The 9,161-nt window shown below is 42.3% G+C and overlaps 1 protein-coding gene across 1 annotated transcript; it reads left to right on the top strand.

Moving 5' to 3' along the window:
* Positions 1-2,583: 2,583 nt before the first annotated feature.
* On the top strand, positions 2,584-6,772 carry CUNH6orf141 (chromosome unknown C6orf141 homolog). The gene is made up of 2 exons (XM_040249490.1): positions 2,584-3,491; positions 6,286-6,772. Exon 1 carries the CDS (start codon positions 2,653-2,655, stop codon positions 3,208-3,210), a length of 558 nt encoding a protein of 185 aa, XP_040105424.1. The 5' UTR covers positions 2,584-2,652; the 3' UTR covers positions 3,211-3,491; positions 6,286-6,772.
* The last annotated feature ends 2,389 nt before the right edge of the window (positions 6,773-9,161 follow it).

Genomic DNA, 9,161 nt, shown 5'->3' with positions numbered 1-9,161 from the left:
ACGACTGAGCGACTGAACTGAACTGAATGCGTTAATATACAACTTCTTGACATCTAGAAATTCAGGTATTATGTGGTGGGTGAGTCAGCTTCACTCCTCAGCAAATAGATTTTCCCTATTCCCCATCCCCAGTGTAATCCCTCATCCAATCCCCAACGGCAAGAAAATTTAAAATCTATAAATCTTGTGGTTTATATTATACTTCCCTCAGAATACAGACACCTTCTTCGAATTCTCCCAATACTCCTGCAAGGAAGGAAAACACAGTGTTCTTATTGCCACTTGAAAGCAGAAAATTAATAAAAGTCCTAGAGTTTATCTCTGGTCTAGAGTATTATCTTTGGTATGGTTTCTTATAATGTTGTTCATGGACCACTAGCATGAGGCTTGCTGAGGGTCTTGGTAAGACATTCTAAGTCCTTCCCCAAACAGAATCCTTGAGAGTAGGGAACGCATTAACCTGCAGTTGATTTTAATGTACATTAAAGTTAACTTAATAAATATCTCCTATTTTTGGACAGAGGATTCGATGTATGTAACTCATGTAAAGAATAAAAACTCCAAGAGGGCAAGCAATTGTTTCCTCCATGTCCCCATCACCTAGATCAGTGGCTGACATGTAGTATAAGCTCAGTGACTGCTGATTAAGCAAATGAATGGAAAAGAACACAAAGTCACAGGTTTAAAAGAGGAAAGTAGTTTATTAATAAAATGGGATCAAGCCTTTAAACTTGTGAGAATCCTGACTCTACTGTTTATTGGTGCTTGATTTTTAACCTCTTTGTTCTTCAAAGTTCTCAAGGAAACTATGGGAATAGTGCAACTTCCTTAGTTTGTTGTAAAGAATAAATGAGTTTAAATATATAGAGTGTCTAAAACACTCAAAAACTTTAGTTAATTGTAATTTAGCAGTAACTGGCCCCAGGTCAGGCATCAAATCAGCCAAGTATGACCCAGGTTTTCTTACTCCTTGTACATTTTTTTTTTTAATGACTTGGCAGATCTCAGAAGGTCCTCTCTTTCCAAAATATCTCTTTCACCATACTACTTGGTCCTTCAAATACAGACAGGAGTTTCCACCATTGCAGTCATTTTTCTAAAGCAGACAGGAAAACAGTTAGCACTTTCTAATAAAGACCTGGAAACAAATTTCGAACTGGAAATCAGAAACTAAGTTTTTGTTTGTTTGTTTTCTGTTAGCTGCTGCTGCTACTGCTGCTGCTAAGTCGCTTCAGTCCTATCTGACTCTGTGCGACCCCGTAGCCGGCAGCCCACTAGGCTCCCCCATCCCTGGGATTCTGGAGTGGGTTGCCATTTCCTTTTCCAATGCATGAAAGCTAGCTTTCCCCATTAGCAAAGTTAACCGTGTCAGAGGACCTTGTGGTTGTTCAGTGGCTAAGTCATGTCAGACTCTTTGCGACCCCGTGGACTTCACCAAGCCAGGTTCCCCTGTCCCTCACTATCTCTCAGAGTTTGCTCAGATTCATGTCCATTGAATCAGTGAGGCTATCTAACCATCTCATTCTCTGCCGCCCCTCCTCCTGCCTTCAATCTTTCCCAGCATCAGGGTATTTTCCAGTGAGTCCACTCTTTACATCAGGTGGCAAGTATTGGCGCTTATTCAGGCTTGATTTCCTTTAGGATTGTCTGGTTTGATCTCTTTGCTGTCCAAGGGACTGCCAAGAGTCTTCTCCAGCATCACGATTCAGAGGGCCTGTTAATAATTAGATTCTGAAAGTCTACCCAGAGATTCATATACATGTATTTTAATTTGGGAGGTTAAAGAGAAGTGTGTGTGTGTTGCAGGGCGGGTGGAGGGGTGCGGAGGAGGTAGGGGAATAGTGAAATGTGAAACTTTAAAAATGAACACAAAATTTTAAATCCTGAAGTTCTTTTAGCGGTTTGGTTTTATTTATTTCCATTTGATCAAAGGCACTAATGCCCCTTCCTGGAACAAGCAAGATCATAACCAAAATGAAGACCAGTGTGACCACTGTCTTACTGATTCCCGCATTCCAATGGAAGAACAACAAATATGGCCAAAAGCCATTCCTCAAAGGGGTCCACATTTCTGGCTACGTTCGATAAGCTTGGCAATCTGGTGGGGTGCGTTCGGAGTCACGGAAACTTTTATCAGAAAAACTTGATTAAATTAGTGGGTTTTTTTTTTTTTTACTTCCTTGTTCCTTCACTCCAAGGAGAGTCCTTGGAAAGAAGGCATACTTTGTGCTTGGCATTTCGATCAGGAAGTGGGTGTGTGTGTGCAGTACAAGTGTGTACCGTATCTGGAGACAAATGGAGATGGGCAGGAAGTATAGAGCGGAGAAGAAAGAGCGGAGAGACTCGGAAATGAGACCACAGCTGCAGGGGTAGGATGACAGGTAACAAGACGAAGTGCGATCCGAGGCGGGGGAGGGGAGGCTGTGTTGGGTGTGGAAGGGGCGGGATGGCGCGGGGGTGGTGTTCGGGAGGGGAGGCTTTTCGCCTTTAAAGGTCCGGAATACCGGAGAGCGTGGGCGCAATACCGTAGCGGGCGTGGCCAGTCCGAGACCGGGAGGCGGGGCGCGCGAGGCCACGCCCACGGCCGTCTGTCCCGCGCTTTCCGGAGCTCTGCTTGGTGTTCGCTGCAAAATTCCGTGGAAAAACCACCGAATGAATGGCCCTCATACTGGGATGGGGGCCCCGGGTCCCCGCGATCTCGCAGACTCGCCCCGCAGCGAGCAACGCTCCCGGCTGTTTGCGCGCGAGGAGGGACGCGGGGCTCCCTCGGCCCCAGGTGCCCCGAACCCCTTGGCAGCGAAATGGAGCCGCAGGCAGGGCGGCGCCCACGAGGACCGCGGGGCGGGGGAGAACGCGGACTGTGATTCCTGGGTCCGAGATAAAGTGCTCTTTCTTTTGCACCCGGAGAGGTGGTTGGGGACTCAGGGGGACGCCGAGCGGGAAGAGGTGGCCGATGAGGAGGACCTTTTCAAAGCGCAAGGACAAGACCGGGAACCCAACTGCTCTTCTCCTCTCTTTCCACGGAAAATTCGAATTTCTGGCAGCCGTGTAGACGCTCCCTCTCGAGCTCCCAAACCCCTGCTCGTGCGGGTCTTGGATTATGAGGTGACACAAGAAGTCCTGGAGGTCGCATGGGCGAAGGGCAGCATGACCACGCTGACAGAGGAGCGCTCCATGACCGCGGTCACTTTCCGCGCCAACAGGGAGTGAGACGCGTTGCGGAGCGCCAGGATCCCTGGAGAATCCCGCGCTTTCGGCACAAAGAGAAACACCCGTGTCCACGCAGAGAGGATCGTTTCACGGACCTGATAACCGGACAAGATTTAGTGGGCTAGAGGAGCCCGAGGAATGTTCGGGGACGGTGAAGCAGCGCTTATCAAGAAAATGCGCTTCCGGAAACTCCAACGTGTGATTAACAAAACTACAAGAACCTTTTAAGAGTCTGGCCGTGCTCTCCAGGAGGGAACAGGGTACCCAATGAAGACTGAACTGTAAGCAACAAATACCTCCTTAAATACTGTGGCTTAAATACTGTGACGGTCTGCGGACCTTAGAAGAGGGAAATAAATATATTTTCAAATTTGTAGAACGCGGGAATTTTGAAATAAGAAAATCTATTGTTAATTCTTATTTTGCAATTCCTCTCAGTTGGTCACTTTTCTGCCTCCGCCCCCTTTCTCTGCGAGACCCGAAAGCTGAAGGGAAGTTGGCTCTCTGCCAAGGGGGTGGAGGTAGGAATACCTGGGGAGAGAGGCTTGTTTTAAAACTGAAATAGAAAGTTTAAGGAAATGGGAAAATAAAATGTAAAACAAAGCAGTCAGTAAACAAAATCTCTTTTTGTTACTCTTCTGATGTGCACATCTTTCTTCTTGTTTTCTTTTTTTCACATTTAAGTGTTAAGGCTTCTTCTATGCAGGAGACCAGAGGTCGATTCCTGGGTCGGGACGATCCCTTGGAGAAGGAAATTGCAACCCACTCTAGTATTCTTGCCTGGAGAATCCAGGACAGAGGAGCCTGGCGGGCTACAGTCCATGGGGTCGCAAACAGTCAAACACGACTGAGCGACAAACTCAAGTGTTGAGAGGAAAAGAGGCACTAGGAAAAGAAGGGGAAAACGGAAGGCAGAACTTTGAAAGTGAAATGCTGTTTAAAAGGACTTAACCCCAAAGTATCTAATTTAGTTCAGTAAAAATGCCATTATTATGAAAATTTTAGTTATTTTAATGTTTGAAATACTGCAGATAAAGGTAGATAGAAATGTATAATTTGCCAAAAAATGACTATATCTTATTCAGAGTTTCTTATTAAGATTTGTAGTTAAGACCAAATCAAAAATACATCTCTCTTGATGGTGTTGGGAAAACAATTTCTTTTGATGCTATTGAAACAACTCATTATTATTATTATTTTTAAAAATTTTTTGTTAAACACCATCTTTATTAACTCTCTAGTAGTGGGGCCTGGTTTGAAGGTGTGTGAGAGCAAAGCACTCCCTCTAGAGATGATCTGATGAACTGAAGGAGTATCTGGTTACTGCAGGAATTAATGAAACAAGTGAGGAATCTGACTCTTAAGGAGTAAACTATTGAACATGCCCCCCCCCACCTTTTCCCCTTATTTTCAGTTTAGAGCTTGACAGACCCTCAGATATGGTCTGATCCACCTCTTGCCAGACAAGACAGGTAAGATACGTCCCTGTTTCACAGATGAGTCAACCTAGACCTTGAGATCAAGTGGTCACACAGCTAGTTACTGCATATGCTTACTAAGTAGATAATATGATCTGGTCATCTCTCTTGTAAAAGTTTGGGGATGGCCTTTAGGACTTAGTTCTAGGGAGTCAGAGATAAGTGAGGGCAGCCTGGGTTTTCTGACTCATGTTTATGAGAAATCTAACACTAAGATTTTTAAGTGTTAGATTAGAAAAACATTAAAATCACCTTGGTGTTCCTGAGTCTGGCCAGGCCTGTTGCCTGGAGACTCACCACTAGCAGTTCTCAGGCCAGTGTGACCCTCACTTGAGTGGAACTAAGTATCTTGAGAGCTCATCTGTGCTCAAAATTGCTTGGTATGTCAAAAAGGTAATATAGACTCCATGAAATGAATTATCTTTTTACGTAACAACCCTGCCTGACTCCAATGTGAGGTTTAACTTAGCAGACAAATTTCAGATCTAACTTAATAAGTTGTTGAGAGTCAACATGTGCCCTCCATGGTTGAGCTTTGAATATAGACAAGAAAAGTTGCTTTTTTTTTTTTTTTTTTTGTCATGATCTTAGTTCTCCAATCTGGGATCAAACCTGCGCCCTCAGCAGTGAAAACGCTGAGTCCTAACCGCTGGATCTCCAGGGAATTCTCGAAAAGCCTCTTTAAAGTTGACCCAAAACAGTAGTGTCTTTCCCTTGCCTTCTCTATGAAGCAAACTCAGGAGCTGGACTACTTGGGTTCTAAACCACTCCACCTCTAAGTAACTGTATGCACTGGAGCAAGTGCTTCACATCTCTGTGCCTGTGGGTCCTTAATTGTTAAGTAAGAATAATAAATAGTATCAACCTTACAGGGTTTTTTCCTAGGATTAAGTTAGATGAAAAATATTTTGAACAGTGCTTGACATATAGTAAATGCTCAAGGTTAACGATTAGTATTTTTTATCATTTAGTTCACTTTAGGCTTTTATTTAATAAAAAGCATCAGAAGGCACAGAACACAAAAAAACATAGATCCTAAATGAGTGGTTTTTATGGACTTTTTCTACATTCTTGGAAGAAGAGGTTTATTTCTAGCTTTTCCTAATGTTTAATAGATCAGTAAATACATTCCTTAAATTCCTTAGTAATAGCCCCCCTTCTCCCCAGCTTGTGATAAGATTGATCCTAAGTCTTAAGAGGCCTAAATTGTGTTGCGCTTCACAGCATTTGAAGAAGATTCACAGACTGCTTGATTCTCTGGCAGCTACGAACTTGCAGTACTTTCTTTAGGACCTGTCAGGTTAGCCTATCTGCCCTCTGGGATTTGAAATCTGGCACCCTTGTCGTCTCAGAAAAGCAGAAGAAGAGAATTTTCATTTCATCTCCTGTCTTTCAAAAATGTATTTATTCTAGTCAGCCAAATTCCTTTAATCCAAATGTTTGGGTTAATTTTCTTTCCTTTAAGTCAATATTATTTTTAAAGCACTTATCAACCTCCCTGCCAACTGCCTACAATATGCTTATAGATTTTCTTTTAAAAGCTTTCTCCCTGATGTAGAAAGTCATAAGTTGAAGTCCTGTTGGGTTTGCTTCACAGGTGTTCCTGATCCCTGAGCAGAACCCTGTCTTGAACAGAAGCTGAGGAATCTTCCAGTTAACAGTGTCCTGGGAGTGAACCAAACGGAAGCTTGGGCATCCTCAATGCCAACTTGACTTAAAGCCAAGTCTCTGAGAATGATTGGGTCTTGGATCTTTGGTCTTACTTCCACCTCACCAAAAATGGATCATCTACAGCTGTCTTATGTGGATGAATCACAGCAACGACTTTGGAAGCCAGCTGACCACTCAAGTGGCCAAAGACATATGACAGCCACATAACTGCCGTGGATCAAGCAAGTGTCAGCCTCTTTTAACCTTTGTCCACAGTCTGCGTCAACTTTGAGAGTCATTACATTCCACTTGCTGATCTTATTCTTGTTGGTCATCACTAGCACTTGATGTGCCTTTTTGCTTAAAAAAAAGAGAAAGGATAAAGAGAAAAAGCTCTCTGTCAACAGAAAAAGTTACATTCATTGGAAAAAAAATTAAGGAAATGTTAGTTTGTGAGGAAAAAGAAAAACAAAAACTCACCCATGACCCCAGATCTCTTTTAATATTTGGTATGTTTCCAGTCTGGTTTTATTTATTTGGTTTTTTAATGTATGTATATATGTGTATATAAATATACAACTTTTCTGAGCATACTGCTCATGCTGCTAAGTCGCTTCAGTCGTGTCCGACTCTGTGTGACCCCATAGATGGCAGCCCACCAGGCTTCCCGTTCCTGAGATTCTCCAGGCAAGAACACTGGAGTGGGTTCACTTTCACTTTCTGAGCATAAACAATATATAAAATCTGAGTATTGTCTTCATATAAACTAATGCATACTAGGATGCTATTCAAGGTATGGTCTGTGAACCAGCAACTTGGGCATCATGAAGGATGGGTTTTTAAGAAATGCAGAATTCTAGGCCCCACTCTTAAGTCTGTTGAATCAGATTTCTCATTTTGTCAGGATCCCTGTGTGATTCACATTGAAGCTTGACAGGTATTGACATATATGCTATATTTACTGCTGTACCCTACTCTGTCACTTACAAAAACTGAAAAAAAATTATTTTTTATATATTCCTCAGTAATTGTTAACAATGTTGTGGAAATAACACTGTAGAATTATGAAAACATGTAGAGATTACAAAAGAGTGAAATATATATTGCTGTGTGAATTGGCAAAGCGATCTCTACTAAATTTTGTCTTTTTTTTTTTTTTAAGCCTTATTAGTCTAAAGTTTTGCTAATAAAAGACTGATTGGTTATTGAAGGTCAAACTATTTCAGAAATGTGATTCTTTTATTGTCTAATAATGTGAAACAATACTTAAAAATCTCCCTAAGGGAAGTGGGCAGGAAGTCTTTAAAGAAAGCCCAATTACAACACTTACAGGCTGAGTCAGGACTTGCCAGCCACTAGTAATGAATTGGGAGGGGGTGGGGGGAAGGTGGAGCCTGAATTTGAATCAACTGATTCAGATAAGAAAACAAAGACTGTGACTCTTGAACACCCTGACATTCTTATAACTGTGGTCAGTACTTTGCTCTTTAATTAGGGAGGGCAAATCTTTATAACTTTGTTTCTGTAGATGAAGATAAGGAAAGAAACAATCCAGTTTACTTTGGAAAGAGTAAGGAATTATAATCAGTTACTAGGCACAATGTAGCTAATAGTTAACAAAACATAAGACTCAGTTAGTTTCAAAGCAAGGAATTAATTTAAATTCAAACTTAGATTTCTAAGATCCAATGAGTACTTTCAGGAGGCTGCAGCCTTAAAAAATACGACAAACAGAGGCTGTTCATTCGGAGCTTGGTTATGGAAAGGGAGTCAGCTAATATCACCTGTACTGGACAGGGGAGCGAAGGCAGGCATGGTACAGGGAAACTTTTATAGTGAACAAGATGATGTTAATTTTATTCTCAGCTCAAGCTAAACTTCAGATTTTTTCCTGACTATAGCTTCTGAGAGCCTTTTCCTTAGATCATTGTAACAGAAAGTGGGATCAGGCTGCTGGCCACTCAAATGCCAATTCCAAAGCAAGGTTGGTGGAAATGACAGTTTAGATGCTGGCCCACTGACAACTCCAGCGGGCTAGAGCTTTTATAGACAGAGGGTGGTGGCTACATGTAGAAACAGCACCATCAGCTCTGACAGTCATCTTGAAATTGGTCATCGGTGGTCTGACTCGTGTCATCATGTTTACGTACAGTTAATCTTCAGTTCCAGAGTCGTTTTGTTTCCTTGAGGCCAGTACTTGGAACTGTGGCAGCTTAAGTCATGGCTACAGTCCGGTCATCATGTAGTTAGCTTCTGCCTGGTGGGGATTTCAGTATCTACAACATCACTCACAGGATATGGCTCAGAATATTATCTATAACCCTCAAAAAGCAACTAAAGGTCCTTAACTTTGCTTAGTATTAATAGCTAAACTATTATTGTTTTGTCCTGCTTTTCTTTGCTTCTGCATTTTCTCAGTTCTCTGATTAAATTTGTTCTTTGGTTAAAGTTTTTCCACAGACGAAAGGCAGGTGGAGGAGGTCGGCAGGAAGATCATAGGATCTTGCTGCATTTCAGCATTACTTGAGAAAACTTGCAATTGTAAATTTCTTTCTCTGCCCCTTTGAGATATAAATCTCCTAACCTCTTGCCAGTTTTACAACCCAGGAGCAGGACTGTCTGTCTCAAGGACCAGAAGCAATTCCTTTGAAATATAATCTAGAAAGATGAGGGCCCCAACTCCTAGTTTCTGCAAGGGAATCAGGACCCAGCTTCATAACTTCAGAGCCCAACTAACCTCAGTGCTTAAAAACTCACTTTTTGTTTCAGAAGACTTGAGGACAGTCCTTCAAACCAGTGGTGTTTACTAAGACTGTTTTTCTG

This window comes from Oryx dammah, unplaced genomic scaffold (assembly GCF_014754425.2).
Source record: "Oryx dammah isolate SB20612 unplaced genomic scaffold, SCBI_Odam_1.1 HiC_scaffold_11, whole genome shotgun sequence".
NCBI classification, from domain to species: Eukaryota; Metazoa; Chordata; class Mammalia; order Artiodactyla; family Bovidae; genus Oryx; species Oryx dammah.
This window is presented reverse-complemented; position numbering and strand designations above follow the sequence as displayed.